The sequence below is a fragment of the Eucalyptus grandis genome, chromosome 7 (genome assembly GCF_016545825.1).
Source record: "Eucalyptus grandis isolate ANBG69807.140 chromosome 7, ASM1654582v1, whole genome shotgun sequence".
In the NCBI taxonomy this organism is placed as follows: domain Eukaryota; kingdom Viridiplantae; phylum Streptophyta; class Magnoliopsida; order Myrtales; family Myrtaceae; genus Eucalyptus; species Eucalyptus grandis.
In genome coordinates this window covers 10,245,159-10,263,102 of record NC_052618.1, presented here as the reverse complement: position 1 = coordinate 10,263,102, position 17,944 = coordinate 10,245,159, and the positions used below count along the sequence as shown (strand labels likewise).

At 36.7% G+C, this 17,944-nt stretch overlaps 1 protein-coding gene across 2 annotated transcripts; it reads right to left on the bottom strand.

The window, feature by feature from the left end:
- Positions 1-8,524: 8,524 nt before the first annotated feature.
- LOC104452708 (disease resistance protein RUN1-like) lies at positions 8,525-16,698 on the bottom strand. 2 transcript variants are annotated; one of them, XM_039316455.1, is made up of 6 exons: positions 16,023-16,698; positions 14,467-15,572; positions 11,829-12,074; positions 11,039-11,726; positions 10,296-10,373; positions 8,525-9,212 (listed from the first exon to the last, which is right to left on the bottom strand). In XM_039316455.1, exons 1-2 carry the CDS (start codon positions 16,583-16,585, stop codon positions 14,531-14,533), a joined length of 1,605 nt encoding a protein of 534 aa, XP_039172389.1. In that variant the 5' UTR covers positions 16,586-16,698; the 3' UTR covers positions 8,525-9,212; positions 10,296-10,373; positions 11,039-11,726; positions 11,829-12,074; positions 14,467-14,530. The 2 variants fall into 2 exon arrangements, with proteins under 2 accessions (XP_039172389.1, XP_039172388.1); XM_039316454.1 differs by having other exon boundaries at positions 11,039-12,074.
- Between the last annotated feature and the right edge of the window lie 1,246 nt (positions 16,699-17,944).

The following is a 17,944-nucleotide window of genomic DNA, read 5'->3' as shown; positions in this document are numbered from 1 at the left end:
GGTACTTAAAATTTGATGGTTTCATGCAAGAAAAAGGATTTGCACACCTTTGTGAGTCGATCCTTGTGTTTATTTTCGCAAATATGATGATGGTGACATTGTGTATCTATCTTTATATGTGGATGACATGCTTGTGGCTAGTTCCAATATGAAGAGAATCGTAGAAGTGAAGAAGATGTTATCATCACGGTTTGCTATGAAAGACTTGGGAGAGGCCAAGAATATTTTAGGCATGAAAATCATCGAGACGGGAAAATAAGAAATTATGGTTGTCGCGGGAAGACTATGTGAACAAGGTGTTAAAGAGATTTAACATGGACAAGGCAAAACCGGTTGCAAATCCTCTAGCGAGTCACTTCAAACTTTCCAAGGATATGTGTCCAAACACTCAACTTTTGAAAGATGAGATGGCGGTAGTTCCATATGCATCAGCAGTGGGGAGTTTAATGTATGCCATGGTGAGCACAAGACCAGACATTGCACAAGCAAAGTGGGAGTTGTGAGTCGATATATGCAGAACCCGGGCGAGAGAGCATTGGAATGCGGTTAAATGGATATTGAGATATCTAGCAGGTACTTCCAATTATTCACTTTGTTATGGTGGTACATCTCTAGAGTTGCGGGGTTATGTAGATGCAAATCATTCGGGTGATCGAGATAGTGGTAAGAGTACCCTTTGGATATGTCTTTACGGTTGCGGGTACAACGAGTGAGTTGGGTATCTCAACTACAAAAGATAGTGGCTTTATCGACGACAAAGGCAGAATGTGTAGCGATTACAAAAGCCTCCAAGGAAATCATGTGGTTACAAGATTATATGGAGGAGTTACATCGAAAACAGCCAGTCAGTACACTATGGAGTGATAGTCAAAGTGCAGTGCACTTAGCAAAGAATGCAGCTTATCACTCAAGAACTAGACATATCAAGAAGCGTTATCACTTTATCAGGTCAGCATTGAAAGATAATGAATTAAAGTTACAAAAGATTGATGGCTCGAAAAATCCAGCTGACATGATGACCAAGGTAGTAGACAGAGAGAAGCATATTTTCTGTACTACTACCATTGGTATTACTCTATGTTGATTGATGAGGAGTATCGCAGAGGCACAAGTTTTCAACTATTATTTTTGAAGAAGATGGATGCAAAGTTGCTTGGTGCTTGGGTATATTTGTCTTCAAGTGGGAGATTGTTATAGATAAAGCCAAATATTTGTTTTTAGGGGCTTTTTTGTCTTTTCTATTAGATTTCCTTTTAGGTTAAAAAGTGGTACCTATATATTAGCGATGGCAAAACCCTAGCCGTCAAGACGTTGAAAAAGGAAATAGAGAGGCAAGAAAAAGAGAGAAGAAAAAGTTAGTTTTTCTTGATGAGAGTTCCCAATCTCTTTGTGCCCACGATCTTGAGAGAAGATCGTTGTTGTATTCCAACTTTTCGAAGTCTAGTGGATTCGCGAGTGCCTCTGCGCGGAGACGTAGCCCAAGTTTGGGTGAATTTCGATAACAAATTTTCTGGCGTGTTCATCTGATTCTGCTATTTTATTACTATATTATGTCTGGTGAATTGTTTGCGAGCACTATTTTTCTGGAATCGACGTGCGATTTCGTAACAACTGCTGCCCAAGCATCGGCTGTCCTCCTGTCCTCCAAGATCTTAGGCAAGGTTTAGCTCTCTCTCTCTCTCTCTCTCTCTCTCTCTCTCTCTCTCTCTCTCTCTCTCTCTCTCTCTCTCTCTGTTCCTTCTGAGAAGTATATCTTACCATACGATCTTTATCCCGCCATAAAATGGCTATGCTCCATATGTTGCAATGAATGCACATTTTTTATGTAGTTAATGAAAAGATTCATGCCCAAGATGTTTGCCTTAAAAATAAATATTAGGATCTTAGTGTTCCTAGAGAAGTATATCATACCATACAATCATTATTTTGCCATAAAATGTTGGGCTATAATTGTTGCCATGGGTTCTCTCTCTCTCTCTCTCTCTCTCTCTCTCTTGTTCCTACAGAAGTATATATTACCATACGATCTTTATCCTGCCATAAATGCTATGCTCCATATGTTGCAATGAATGCACATTTTTCATGTAGTTAATGAGAAGATTCATGCCTAAGATGTTCGCCTTAAAAATAAATTTTAGGATCTTAGTGTTCCTAGAGAAATATATCATATCATACAATCATCATTTTTGCCATAAAATGTTGGGCTATAATTGTTGCTATGGGGTTTCTATCGGACTTCTAATTTTTATTTTATTATTAATTTTTTTTTTTGCTGAGTGTTGTGATTATCAAGTCATTAATCTCCACTTCTTCGCTTGCCTTTTCAGGAAAATCCATCTTGCAAGCTATTGTATGTAACTCCTGAAAGGATTGTGGGAAACCCATCATTTCTCGAGATATTGAAATGCTTGCATAGAAAGGTACTATTTTTGATAAACTGTAACTTTTTTGAAAGTTTCTTTTTAACTTTTTGATACTCGATTGTCGTGCATTGCAAGCACAACTAGCTGGTTTTGTTGTTGATGAGGCACATTGTGTGAGGTATGCTCTTTGGCATCCTTACATCTGAAGCAAAGTTCATGCTAGAGTTACTTCAAAAGGAATACGTGTTTATGATGTTGCCACTACAAAACAACTGTCCTTGTCCTAGATAAAGAAAAGCAAGTTAACTTTTATATATGCTCACTCAAACTCTCTTTTTTGAACGTTTTTGCATTTTATATGTTTCTAGCCTAAGTACATTGTTGGTGTTACACTGAACCTTCTGAAACCCCGACCTTCTGTGACGATCTAGTATAACATAATGCAATGTTGAAATAACTAATTCTGGAAATGACCTAGTTCCTTCTTTTGGGAAAAAGTCAGCAGCACATTGTTAATCAAACAAAGCAAAATGCACACAACTAAAACGCGCTCCAATGGAAATTTCTTTCGGAAGTGATTGGAAGTGTCCATGTTTGGCTTGATATTAACAACTTGAGATATAAGGCAAAACTTTGCCCATTGGATCATTGGTTGTGTTTCTTATGAGGTCTTTACTGGATTTATGCTGCCAGCGCAATCTCATGAAAGGAACATACTGCTGGTTTAAGCTTTTCTTGTATATTTGAATGATTGTAAACGGGTAAGGCTTATTGATCATTACTTTCTTTGTTGTCATTATTGCAGTCCACGGGGACATGATTTTTGTCCAAATTATAGAGGACTGGGATGTCTCAAGCAAAACTTTCCATACGTCCTGGTGATGGCCTTAACTGCCACTCAGCAAGTTTGTGAGGTATGAAACTTGCACATTAAACTCCAGATTTTATTGAAATAATCATTTGGGACTGATTGGAATCCTGAAAGCTCTCAGGATCCTCCTTGCTCTTGTTCTTGAGACAGATTTGACAGACCAAATCTAATGTATGAGGTCATAGCTAAGCAGCTTTGAGAGTTGTTAAAGAATCATTTTGCTAATTTTTTTGGCATAGTATATTGCCTCTCAAACAGTAAATGTGATGTTGCAAAATACTTGAATGATAAGTGCGGTAAAGGATGGTGTACTATCATGCTAGATTAGCAGCCTGAAGGCTTTATTTGATTTGGGCTTAAGGCTCGTCCGCCCAAGTTGGGCCCAGAAAGCCCGGCCCACGGGAATAGGGCCCGTGGAAAGAGAGAGGTATAAAAGGGAGGAGAGAGAGAGAGATTGCATCCGTTGGAAATAAACGTACGTACGCTTTTTCTCCCGCGTTCTCTCTCTCTCTCTCTTCAAAAGACAAAAAGAAGAACAGTAAGGCTCCGGCAATTCTTCTTCCCTTCAAGGCCTCCTCGGATCGAGCAGTCGATTTCTCTTCCTCCATTGGCGTTGGTGCTTAATCCGTGGCTAACAAGGTACGCTCGAATCCGTGGTGTGCTTTACGATCGGTGATACGTGTTTTCCCGGGCTTCGTCTTCCGCATTGATTTAGGGGTTCGATTTAGTGTCGAATCCGGTTTTTCAGGGATCAGTCATTCCCAACACAGCCCGTCAAAGAGTAGCTGTTCAAAAGAAATGGCACACTTGAGAGGTCCAGGTTGTATGTGCTACCATTGTTTTTGGCATGGGAATAGACAAACCTGATGTTGTAAGCTGAAATGGACTCTGCACCTTTGTCTATTTTTAGTTTTAGAATCGAACTGACATGCTGGCAAATACTCGATTAATCCACTTTTCTTCAAATGTTTAAGTATCACTAATTGGTTTCTTAGTGTGCTTTAAAGTAAACTTTGCTAGTTTTATGGTCCAATGGCCTGCTAAATTGTCATTCTTGGCTATTTTTCTAGCCAAATTCTTTCTTCCAAGCATGGAACTTTGGTGTGCTGAAATTAAGTTCAACTAGGATAAAGTTCTTTTATTTACTGTAAAAGTGGCAAATGACTCTAATCTAACTTGACCTTCAATTATAATGTTTTTGTCATATTTCTACTTCTTTTTTTATTGGTTCAGTAATTATATTTTATGGCATGTGGTCAGCATTTTGTCATCCGCAACACAATGTCCAGGTCAATCGAAAGCTATTACCAAGAATCAGGGAAGGCAGGAAGAGATAAGCTACCAGCTATTTTTCCACTCAACTTCTGGCCAGACAATCTTTAGAGTCCATGGTATGGTTCAACCATGGACATAGCCAATACTTGCCAAACCACTTAAATCACTGTGTCATTGTTGTGTTCTCATATAATTTATTCTCTGCTTGGTCGGTTCCAATTTGCTTGTGATTCTGCACACAGCAAAGGATATACACAATGTACATGTCCAAAAGCATTTAATAAATTGCTTATGCAGCTTCTCATCTAATCAAATGTCCAATAGACAATCTTAACTTTTGCCAATTTCTTCCACACTCTTCAAGATCCAAAATGACATATTAGAACTCTTTGGTCAATAGAGAAGTTGACATAAGTTTTGGATGATGTACAAATACCTATATTTCTCAAATACTTTGAGTACAGCAGATTGTCAAAGTGTGGATTAGCAATCTAGCGTCTTTGATAGGAATGTTTTGCATAAACGAAGGCTTGTGATTTATGCTGAGTATTGTGATTGTTAAATTATTAATCTCCACTTCTACTTTGCCTGCCTTTTCAGAAAAGTTAAACCATCATGCAAGCTATTGTATGTAACTACTGAAAGGATTGTGGGAGACCCATCATTTCTTCTGATATTGAAATGCTTGCATAGAAAGGGATTGTTTCTTATGCATCATTACTTTTTTTCTAAAAGGTTCCTTTGTAAATGTATTATATTCGACCATCATGCATTGCAGGCACGACTAGCTGGTTTTGTTATTGATGAGGCACATTGCGTGAGGTATGCATAATATTTAGCATGCCTTGTACATGAAGAAAGGTCATGCTAGAGCTACTTCAAAAGGAATAATTATTTGTGATGTTGCCACTGCAAAACTGTTGTTCTTGTTCCTGATAAATATAAGCAAGTTGACTTTTATATATGCTGACTTGAACTATTTTTCCGAACTTTTCTGGGTTTCTAGCCTAAATAAAATTGTTAGTGTTACACTAGACCTTCCAAAGCCCAGAACCATGTGAAGTTCTAATATAACAGAATGCAGTGTTCCTTCTTTGATGAAAAGATTTAGGTTTTGTCATTTTGGAACACTCAGTGGCACATCATTCATTATATTGAGTAAAGAGGACACAACTTAAATAAGCTCCAATGGAAATTACTTCCTAGAGTAATTGGATCCGGCATAAGCTTGGATAAGGATCCAATCACCTCTCTATATTCGGGAGGATACTCATTCTCTTAAGCTGGTTCTTGTATCCCTATTTATTCCATTAACGCTTATACTTTATTTTAACAACTTGAGAAAGCAAAGGTTCAATCATGTGATCATTGATTGTGTTTCTTACAAGGTCTTAACTGGATTTGCTCTGTCAGTTTGATCTCTTGAAAGGAACGGACTGCTGATTTGAGCTTTTCTTGTTCTTGTGACTGATTAACGTTGAAAGCTCATTGATTGTCACTTTGTGGTTATCATTAATGTAGTCTATGGGGACACGATTCTCGTCCAGATTATGGACTGGTATGTCTCAAGCCTAACTTTGCATATGACCCAGTGATGGCCTCAGCTGAAATTGCCACTCACTCAATTCGCAAGGTACTAAACTTATATATTAATCTCCTTATTATGTTGAAATAATCTGTTCATTCTGATTGAATTATCCATCCATTGCAAGATATCCTAAAATCTTTTGGGATTCCCCATGCTCTTGTTCTTGAGACAAGCTTTGACAGACTAAGTCTAAAATATGAGGTCATAGCTAAGACCAAGGAACCACTGAAGCAGCTTGGAGAGCTGCTAAAGAATTATTTTGCTAATTTTTGTGGCATAGTATATTGCCTTGCAAAGAGCGAATGCGTTGATGTCGCAAAATACTTGAATAAGAAGTGATGTATAAAGACATTGTACTATCATGCTGGATTAGTAGCCCGTCAAGAAATGGCATACTGAAGAGGTCTAGATTGTATGCTATAAAAAGAAATGGCATACTATCATTCTTGTGTTATTGAGTAGCTATGTTATAAATTATATAATCAATACATTGACTTTACTTGCGACTTTTCTCGTGTTATATATAATCAATATGCTCAAAATTAGATTATTTTGTGTTTAATATATTTAACTAATGTTTTGACTTGTTCATGCGGCCCGCATTATGTATGATTTAGTGCTTAAAGATTCAAACTTGGCTTAACAAGTTACTTGGCCTTGTCTCAAGCTCCGGAAAGTATTGAGTTAAAGTTCTAGTAGACAATGACTGAATCGGAATATATGATTATCTTGTGAGTATCTTTTAACTACTAAAGTTCCACCAATGTAATGTAGTACGATGAAGAGGAACATCTGAGAGTACTAGCCCCAAAAAAATTGGTTCGATTGAAACTTGAATGCATGACCAACTACTACAATTTGGCGTAGTAGAGTCCAAGTACTAACCAAGTAGACGCCCATTCAATGGTTTGGTCCAAACCAAATGAGTATAAATTTTGGGAGGGGCTACTTTCACCCTTCCAAAGATTTTTCTTAACATTTTTTTCATCAGTCTTCAACTGTAGCCAACGCCAAAGAAAATTTGGTTTCAAGTATGAAAATGAATGGCTGTGTCCACTCTGCTTTATAGACCCATGCTCAAAAGGAATCAAGTTTGAGATTATACTATTAAAGTGATTACAAAATGCCAATACATGAACTTCCCGAGATCCAAGAGCTGATTGTACACTAACGGACACTTTCATTTTGTGCTCAAAATTCTTCTAAATGAAAAACTAGAGCTGATTGTACACTAACGAACACTTCTATTTTGTGCTCAAAATTCTTCTGAAAGAAAAACTACTATTTTTCGGGAAGCTTTTTTCCGAAAATCTTGCTTGCAGTTGACAGATTATTTACTGATTCCATGACATTCGCTTTTTCCATGAAAGAAGTCTCTCGCATTCACAAAATTGTAGCTTGAATTGGACATCTAAACAGTAATCTTGTTAACAAACATGATTTTATGCTTAACTTCACATCTAGAACCACCTGCACATGCAGCATTCCTGCAAGCATTTTGAAATTCAACCTTTGCTAAATAATAGCATGATATCAAAGCTTGCAAAGGACTACTGCACCACATTAGAAGAGGTCCTTTTATATCAAAAACCCTATCAAGATGATCAGCATGGAGCACGTTATAAGCACCATTTGCGAAGAACTTTGGAATGCCTTTCCTTAACGTCTCATGACCTATCTCGTTCTGGTCCACATCTTTGTCCAGTGATGTTTGGGAATGTTCTCTGAATTTTATGAAATGCAGCTTGAATCGACACAAGAAGGATAGGATTTACTAATTATCAATAAATGGAGATAATTGAGATCGGAGCATCACAATTTACATTAGGAGAGATAAGGTACAGATGCACAAGCATCATTGCACCAATTGCAATTGGACTGCAATGAACAGAGACTTCATGAGCTGGCCCATGAAAAAGAAAACAACAGGCTTGGGAGAAGTAGCAATTAGCAACACTACTCTTGTTTGTGTTTAAGAACACAATTAATGTTAATAAAAATATGCTGGAAGGTGAAGTGCTTAAACTACATAACAGAAAGATGAATTTATTACTTGGTTATTTTGCAATATCCCGTTAGCAAAATCAGCAATACAAGATAGTTGGCTAGGAGGTGAATTTCTACTTTACAAAGTTGATGTTGCATGAGAACTGAGCTTAGCAAATTACTAAAATCAGAAACCTATATGACAACATTCAAAGGATAGTATCACATTGATAAACTGATAGAAATGAAGGAGATCGTCCTCATGCATAAGTGCATACTGATTTTCAGGTGCAATCCCATAGCTCATATAGTATAAGCACACAGGTTATTTTTTTCATTTTATGGCATGACTAGTAGTGCATACCTCCCTCTGCAAAGCCTTTTTGAGTTCAGAAGTGATAACATTAGAATGCAACAACATCAAACACATATGCATCAGAGTGACATAAAAAAAAATATCAGTAGCTATGTATTTGATTAACAGAGAGGTTGAACCTCACGAGCATACAAAAAGCAGACTCAACTCAAAATACAACATCAAAATCATTCAAGTATGTGCAGTCAAGACCAGATAAAGTGTTTTGGATCCTCACAAGCATCAAAACTTCCTCAAGTAACATAGAGAATCTCAAGCGAAGACAAGTCACCAATATCACATGGAATTGCTCTTTCAGATTACAGCATGATAGGAGACTTATAGTGCACAGATTTTTAAACCTTCCTATAGCACTAGGATGCTTTTCAATCCCAAAACCACTAATGTCCATATCTTGCAAATTTTGTAAGTCCCAAGTTGAGCCAGCGATGTCTCTAAGTGACTCACAATAGCTGGCACTCGATTTCTCCAGTTTTCTCAAAGAACCGACAAGTGTGGAATCTCAGTAATATCAACAAAATCTTATGTAAGTACTTCTAATTCGATAGATTCACCTCCTTTTAGTTCTAACTCACATATCCATCTGCTCTTGTCCCAGTCCATTGCCACATTCTTGTTCCACGATCAAATCTCCTGTGGATCCTAAGATTGCCACTCTCTCCAATTTCAACATGGTGATCTAGCCGAACACTGAGATGCACCTTCTCCCATCCTGGCTTTGATATGATCTTTTTTGCTTTCTTCTCCTCTTTTCTGCAATAAACACATTATGTTATAGCTTCTACCAATAGCCTTCGTCCTTGTCCAAACAACTTAAACAACAATTTTCACTCGAACTACCGATTCATTCTTTGTCATTTAACACCACATTCAAGGAGAAACCTCAAAATCAAGACGACGTTAGATAATCAATGCTACTAGCGTTTATTGCGAGAAGAACTCGGAAGAAGAATAGAATAACTATTTTTTCTGCACAGATTCTCCTTCAAGAAATAGACCCCACATAAACTCCATACACACTAGAGACTCAGACAAACCTTTGAACGAGAATTGCATAAAACAACCAAATACTTCACTCTAGACCCTAGTGCTTGCTTGATCAGAGAGAGAGAGAGAGAAAGACTTGATTTTAGGGGTGGAAATGCCACGAACAACCGTGGAGGAGCGACTCCGAGTGGCATAAGCTCCATGTGTCCACGTGAGAGAATCTCGAAGAGGAAAAGTAGTACTGCTCTTTAAGAACAAACTGGTCACTCTACTTGGTTTTAGTTATGAAAATGTACATGGCTGTGTCTCTTCTGCTTTTTAATTCATGCTTAAATAAATCAAGTTTTAGGTTATAAAACCAAAGTGATTGCAAAAAGCCTGCATATGAATTTTCAAACGTAACCAGACAAGAGATGATTTTACACTAATGAACGCCTTTATTTTGTGTTCAAAATTTTTCCAAATGAGAAACTACAGTCTTCTTGGAAACCTTTTCATTGAAACTGGGTGCAATTGGCAGATTATTTGCTTTTTCCAAAAAAAAAAGTCTTTTCCGGTCACAAAACTGTAGCTTGAGGTGGAAATCTAAATGGTAATCCTGTTAACAAATCTTATTTTATGCTTGACTTCACATCTAAAACCACCTGCACATGCGGTCTTCCTCCAAGAGATTTGTGATGCGGCCTTTGCTAAAGAATAGCACAATTTCAAAGCTTGCAAAGGACTACTACACCACATGAGAAGAGATCGCCTTTATCAAGAATCCTTCTTAACAACATGGATCAAATCATAAACGCCAATCGCAAATGACTTCGGAATGCCTTCCATACTGACATAACTCATTCTTACCTATATCTCCAACCCGTGGTGTTTTGGGAGTTTCTTCAAGTTTCATCAAGTTTCATCAAATGCAACTTTAATCTGAATCTGCACAAGGAAGATAGCACTGAATAATTATCAATAAATGAAGATATCCAAGATCGTAGCATCAGAATTTACCCCATGATAGATAAGGTAAAATTGCATAAACATTGACACCAATTGGAGTTGGACCACAATGAACAGATACTTCATTAGCTGGCCGATGAAAAAGAAACCAACAAGACTAAAAGAAGTAAGCAATTTAGCAACACTTACCCTGTGTGTGTCTAGGAACATAATTGAAGTTAAAAAAATTATGCTGAAAAGGTGAAGTGCCTAAACTACAAGACAATAAGATGTATTTGCTACTGTTATTTTGCAAGATCCAATTAGCAAAATCAGCAATACAAGATAATTTGCGAGGAGGTCAATTTCAACTTCACAAATCCAGTGCCACATACATGAGAACTGAGCTTATCAAATCATATATGAACATGACCTCCAAGAACGCCAAATTATCATGGCCTTGAATTTCAACTAGGCTATTGCAATGCTCAGACGAATCAATCGACAAATGTCCAATCTTTCGATGGAACTACACTTTTCTATTGAAAGCTCTTCCAAGTACGTGAATCCGTTGAGCCTAAGCAATATCAGCTCATCACACTCCTCAACACAAAGTTTCAAGGGTCTTGAGGAAAGCTTGGGATGTGTTCAAGTAGATGGCATACCTGAAGATGGAGTTCTTACAATTGGGGGCTTTGATAGATATGTTAAGCCCGAAGGAAGCTCTGGCAGCGATCGGAGCTCATTACAGCTCGATAGGTCAAGGTGTTGGAGAGAAGAAAGATTCCGAATACTTTCCGGCAGGTTAGATATCGGTGTGAAATCAATATTCAGAATCTTGAGGAAAGGCAAGTTACCGATTTCACTTGGAATTGCCCCTTTCAGATTATCACACCGTGAGAGATTTAGAGTTCGCAGATTTTTCAACTTTCCAATAGCATTGGGAAGCTTTTCAATTGCAGAATGACTCAAGTGAAGCTGTCGCAAATTTTGTAAATATCCAATTGAGCTAGGGATTTCTCTCAATGACCCACAATAGAAGGCACTCAGTTTCTCCAGCTTTCTCAAAAAACCGATAGACATAGGAATCTTTGTAATACCAGAAGAATCTAATTTAAGTTCTTCTAAATCTTTTAATTCACCCACCTCCTCTGGTAGCTCCTTGAGACGTCCACAGAAACTCAAATCCAAGGAAACAAGGCTCATGAGTTTGCCAATAGAAGGGTGGAGATGCTCTAGTCCGCCACAATGGCTCAAGATGAGAACCTTCAATTGGGTGAATCCCGAGAGATAAGGAGTACATCTTAAATTAGGACAACATTCAAGGTTGAGAACTTTCAGTTGCTTTGATGCCTAATACAGAAGAAGAATAAGCTGTCAAAGAATGAGTTGATCGGCTAAACAAGAACAAAACCCTAAAATCGCAAAAAGGATATCTTCTTTTTTCAATCTTACAGTGAATGAACTCCATCCTCGCCAATTCTCTGTGATGTTGCTATATGATAAATCCAGTATCGATAATTTTGGTAGATGCAAATTAATCATCCAAAGAGACAAATCACTTTGCTCGACCATCCACTGAAGCCATCTCACTTCATAAAGGAGATCGTCATTGGAGTTCCTGCTTGAATCTGCCCGTAAAATGTCGCAGAACCAGGAGAGGCGTCTCCGCAAAATTTTGCGGAACCATAAGGGGCATCTCTGCAAGTTTTTTTAAACTTTTTAGATTTTTCTTTTCTTAAATCTCAGATTTTGCACGATTTGTAACCTTCCTATCCTTCCCAGTGTACAAATACGGACACGTGAAGTCACATTTAATTTTTTCTTCATGACCTTTCGAAAATTAAACAAATGACGTGAAAATAAAGAAAAAAAAATGGTTATTGCTCTAAAACAACTAAAGCAAATGCAACTCAATGTTTTATCTTTTCCTTCTTCTTCTTTTTCAAATTTTTTAGCATGTGCACTTTGACTTCTATTTAATACGAAATATATGAAACCATTTTACCACATACAAATGTTTATTTGTAAATTTTAATGACTTTCGTATAATTTTTTGAAAGAATTTGTTAAGGAGTGTCAGTGGGCCACCTGTAAGTAGCTATGGAAACACCTGATTTTCATTTCATTAGTTAAATATAATAATGTCGAAGAGAAAAAATGGGGAATTTTCAATATATTTCTATATATAGAAGAGATTACATTGAGAGCCTATTTATAAACTCTATTGCAGGACTATCTAAGGAAATCAAATAAAATCAAATTAGATATGATCAAAATACATATATTTCTGCATGTTTTTGTTCTTTATTTCTGTTCTTGAACACTTTTTTTGTTTTTTTGTTCCTGGAACAAAATAGGAACAAAAAAAGAAACAAAAAATTTTACTTCTTGTTTCAGAAACAAAAATGAAGAAACGTTTCTCTTATCTCTCTTCTTCTTCTCTTCTTCTTTTCTTCTTCTTTTTTCTTTGGCCGGTCGCCGGCCTCGGCCATGGCCGGCGACCGGTCGTCGAGGGCCGGCGACGCCGTCGAGGGTCGGCGACCTCGCCGGAGCGTCGCCGGCCCCCGGCGAGGCCGAGCCTCGCCTTGGCTGGGCGAGCTCGGGCTCGCCCAGATCCGGCGGGGCCGAGCCTTGCCATGGCTGGGCGAGGCTGCCGGCCCCGTCGCCCGGTCGCCGAAGGGCGTGGACCGGCCGAAAAGAAAAAAAAAAAGAAAGGAAAAACTGAAAAATAAAATATAAATGTTTAAAAAATTAAAAGAAACAAAAAAAGAATAAAATTTACCAAACGTGTTTTGTTCATTTTTTATTCCCGGAACAAACATTACCAAACACGTTCTTTTGTTAAAAAATTGTTCCCCGGAATGTAAAACACTTTTTTTTTGGGAATGAAAAGGAGAAACATTACCATGCAGCCCCCATAGAAACTCAGAGAAAATATCCTAAATATCTCTAGAAGATATTTACATATCTTTAACATCATTATCTATTGTTGTGAAGTGTTTTATCTTCTTCTTTTTTAAACTGAAACTTTTTTTTTTGTTAAATCTGTTTAACAAGTGACGTGGTGATATTGGACAATAGTGTATAAATCATATCATGAGGCAGCCTAAAGGGATAATATATAATAATAAAATGACATGAACATTGTTAATTTAACTAAAATATTGGCTTCATGCTGAGCATCATTATACTCAAAGGTATGGATATAATAATAAGTATGGCATTTCCTCTAATTAGCCGTTTTCATGGAATTTTTTTTATTACAAATGGTTTTATGTGCTATAAGTAACTTGGAGTGGATACAAATGTTTGTTATAAGGAAATCCACTATTTATCGTACACCTAACCTAATCCATGAAATGAGCAAGGTCACCGTGACAAAACCTTAAAAAAAGTAAGATTTTCCTAATAAAACTTTTAAGGGAATTTTCGCTATCTTATCTATTAAAAGGAAATAAGAATTAAAAGAGATAGATATAACTAGTAGAGGAGAGGGACGATTATCTTCCAAATCAAAATGGACAAAAAAGATATCAAACATTGGATTCCTAAATCAAAAGAGTACCACCAATACATTTGGCCACACTAGTAAGCAAGAACATGTGATAAGTGTGAAATTTTTTCCAATCTTATAATTTTGAATTAATTATTAGTTATTATTTTTGGCAAATGCTATTTTTTTTTAATCAAGAAATCTTCATTTATTTGATCTATGATGTTTGTACTTCATCTTCATTCATTATTGTAGTCCTTTAGATTATCAATATTTTCAACTAGATATGACAATTACATGCTTTTAGTGAATGAGATTTATAGTGTAAATTGTAGTTAAAGGATCTTAAATTGATTGTCAACCAAATCTTTACAAATGTAATTTATATCAATAAAATTGAATGAAATGGTATAAATTTTTCATCCTTTAGATACTTATAATCATTTAGCTGTCACAATAAATCTAAGATGGACATAAGTGGATGTTTACTCCAAGAAAGTAAGAGCACATGTCAATCCTAGATAAAATATTAGAATATATTAGATTAAATATATTAAAATAAGAGGGAGAAATAAAGAAATGAGTGCCATAATTTACCAATCCAAAACGTAGTACTCTTGAGACTCTCTTGTAGTCGTAGTCCCATGGTCCGCTACGTTTCTCAAGCGGTTGTCCTTGGCAAAAAAATGCTCCTTCCAAGATCTCTCAATTGGTCATGCATCTCAAACCGACCATCATCTCTCATTTTAATTAAGCACCTCAACTTTAACTCTTCAATACCTTGACTTGGATAAAGCCCACAGTCCTCCCACATGTACATGGCGAATCTTCTCTCTTTGCCAATAAAGAAACAAACAATATCGAGAAAATTTTGTTTATTTCCATCTTCTAATGCATCATAACTAATTTGTAATATCTTTTGGACATCTCTATGTGGTTCATTTTTTAATTGTTCCCGCACATCTTCCCATACCTGTCGATTCATTTTTTTATACAAGTATGAACCTACAACTTGAAGTGCCAAGGGAAGCCCACCCATGTTGGATATGATATCACGAGATATACCCTCAAACTCCCTCAGAGAATGGTCCATACGAAATGCATGTCTATTGAACAAAAGCAAAGTTTGCACCTTATCCAATTCTTTCAATTCATACTTGTAGTCTACCTCAAATTTAGATTGATCAAGAATGGCTTTGTTTCTAGTTGTAACAATGATCACACTTCCTACCATAAACCAATGACACTCCCTAGCCAACGCATCTAGTTGACTCTTGTCATCTATATCATCTAGAAGAATGAGAACCTTTTTCCCTTTGAATCTAGATTTGATTATACTAATTCCATCATCAATTCTAGACACTTCACTTTTGTTTTGTAGTATATCTGATATTAGTTGACTTTGTAGATATGTAATACCGTGGCGCCTGGTAGTTTCTCGAACATTTGGAAGGAAGCTAACATGCACAAATTTATTTGAGAGTTGATTGTAGATGCACTTGGCAAGAGTTGTCTTGCCTATCCCACCCATACCATAAATTCCAATCATTCGAGCATTGATGGAAGGATTGTCGATCCAATTCAAAATTTCCTTCATACGATCATCAAGTCCAACTAGTTGCTCAGGCATATCCAGCTGAAAAAATTCCCGTAACTTGCTTATAACAGTTTCAACCACATGTTCTATTAATTTGCCCTCATGCCTGTCAAACAACAAAAACAATGAGAAGTTATGAACCTAGACATAGTCTATGCGAAGCATTCTATCCTTATCAACTAAGCCAACCCTTATTGGCTATAGGAGGTTGATTTTATCTAGTGGTGATCAAGCTTTGAAGACCGAGCATTGGAGTCATTTGGAGACCTATTGTTTAGTGATTGATACTATTGGTTGGACGTATTGTCATTTCTTTTTTTTTTTTGGCTCTATACTGGAGGAAAATGTAAATTCTTGGGCACTATGGGATGCTTTGGTTTTAGGTGTCGTTGGTTTGGTTTTCAAGGACTATTGGGGCCTACTGGAATTTGTTGTCTTCAAGTCATTTTGGTTGTTTATTTTGGGGATCTTTTTTGAGCTTGCAATGAAAGTAATTCATCTGCATGTCCTCGGTTTTGTGAGAAGAAGAAAACTTATGAAAAGTTTAGTAAAGTACCCATCCGCAATTTTCTGAGATTCCCATCCATTTAAGTAACTGACTTCATTAAGTGCTTGTTGCCCTTCCTGGATATCCTTCTCATCAAAACGCTCCCGACTCGAATGGAAGGCATTTCCAAAATTTCCTTTTAGATGCCGCACTTCCGATGGAGCAACTTTGTAAAATATAGGCAACACTACGTGTGACGCGCTCTTCTTATAGTTCATGATATGAATGAGCTCGCGGAGGCACCATTTGCTTGAAGCATAATTTTCGGAGATGACAGGGATTGAAATCTTAGACCGTACAATGGCATCGAGAATCTTTGAACCAAATTCCTCTCCAATCAGGATGCTATTCTCATCCCTAAACACGCAAAATGGTACAGTTCCTACCTTGAATAGACTGTGGTAGAGGTGATCGGTGAATGTCTTGCGAGTATCTGAGCCGTTAAAGCTCAAGAACACGTCATATTGATCACTACATAAATTTGTGGCTTCCGAAGAGATGGATGAAGAAGAGGATGCTCCCTGAGTGCTCTCTTCCTCTACTCTCTTTCTCTGACTCTGCTCTTTGTCCATAGTGATCTAAGAGGGGAAAGTTGAAAGAAAGATGCTTATCTTTTGCTTAAAAGGATTGATGAACGACGAAAGATGCTTTTGCAAATGATTGTTGGCTTGGTCCTCTCTCTCTCTCTACCTCTCTCTCCTTCCCTCCCTCCCTCCCTCTCCTATGATCTTTTCTCTTTTTGTGTGAATGCTGTTTCTCTATTCGTTTCAGGTCTCTTGCTTCACTTCCTTAATGTTTTGGTTCAAATTCGATGATTTCATTTTTTAAAATTTTATTTAAAATCGCCATATTCTTATTGAAGTTGGAAATGCGAGGTAGAGATGAACAAATGATTGTTGTCATTTCTCTCTTATTTATTTCATGCTAGCCCCACATGCCAATATAGATTGATATATAAGACCCGAGCTATTCACTTTTAACTCTTAAATTTAAATTATAGATTGATATACTATATGCGCTATAATTTGTTATATGACACCAAATGAGCATAATGTGTTAGTATCAAGTTACTAATGACAAATGAAATACTTGTACACTATCCTTGAGTTCTTTTCCGGGTCATTTTTTTCTTACTGTTTTGTTGGCATATCATTCAGGTCTTGAAAAGTCAATAACCCACTGAAAAAAGAAGTATGTGAAATATTAAAAAAGGAAGAAGATAATTTAGGAAAAAGCATAGAAAAGAAGGGAATGGTGTGTTTGGGCCTACTTTTAGAAGGAAGTAGCGATATTTAGAGGTAAAATCCAAAAGGCTTTTGAATTATGAATTCATGACACATGGAAAACTTCATGAACACGAATTAAAAGCAAAAAAGGGAATGAAAGATGCATGGCAATTTGAGGGCGAAAGTTGGAATGAAAGATGCTTTTCTGCTGGATAAAAGGATCGATGAACTAATCTCTTTGAACAAGTATGAGCATGAATCTGTTACCATGCAAGAAAAAAAGGAACATGAAAACTTTAAATAATTGGTAATTGATTGACTAGGAGCAGTTATAGATGCTTTTAGTCCTCACCTTATCTTCTTTTGGACCTCATTCTATTCAAGTCAAAACTTGTTGGCTTGAACCACTCATAAGTAATATGTACGTTAATTTTTCAATTGGGCCATAAAGAACTATAATATGTGCACAAGCATATTGCATTCACTTAAAAATATAATCATCCCTTCAGTTTTTTATTTGGTTATTGAAAACCATAATTTGATAAACCATTTAAAAGTTTATAATTGAGTTGGAACAGAATTAGAGATATGTGAAAGACATCAAGAAAGGACCGAGATACTAATTGTCAATGTGATTTTATATTTTAATTTTGTTTAAAATTGTAATATTCTTAATGAAGTTGGAAATGTGAGGCGGAGATAAAC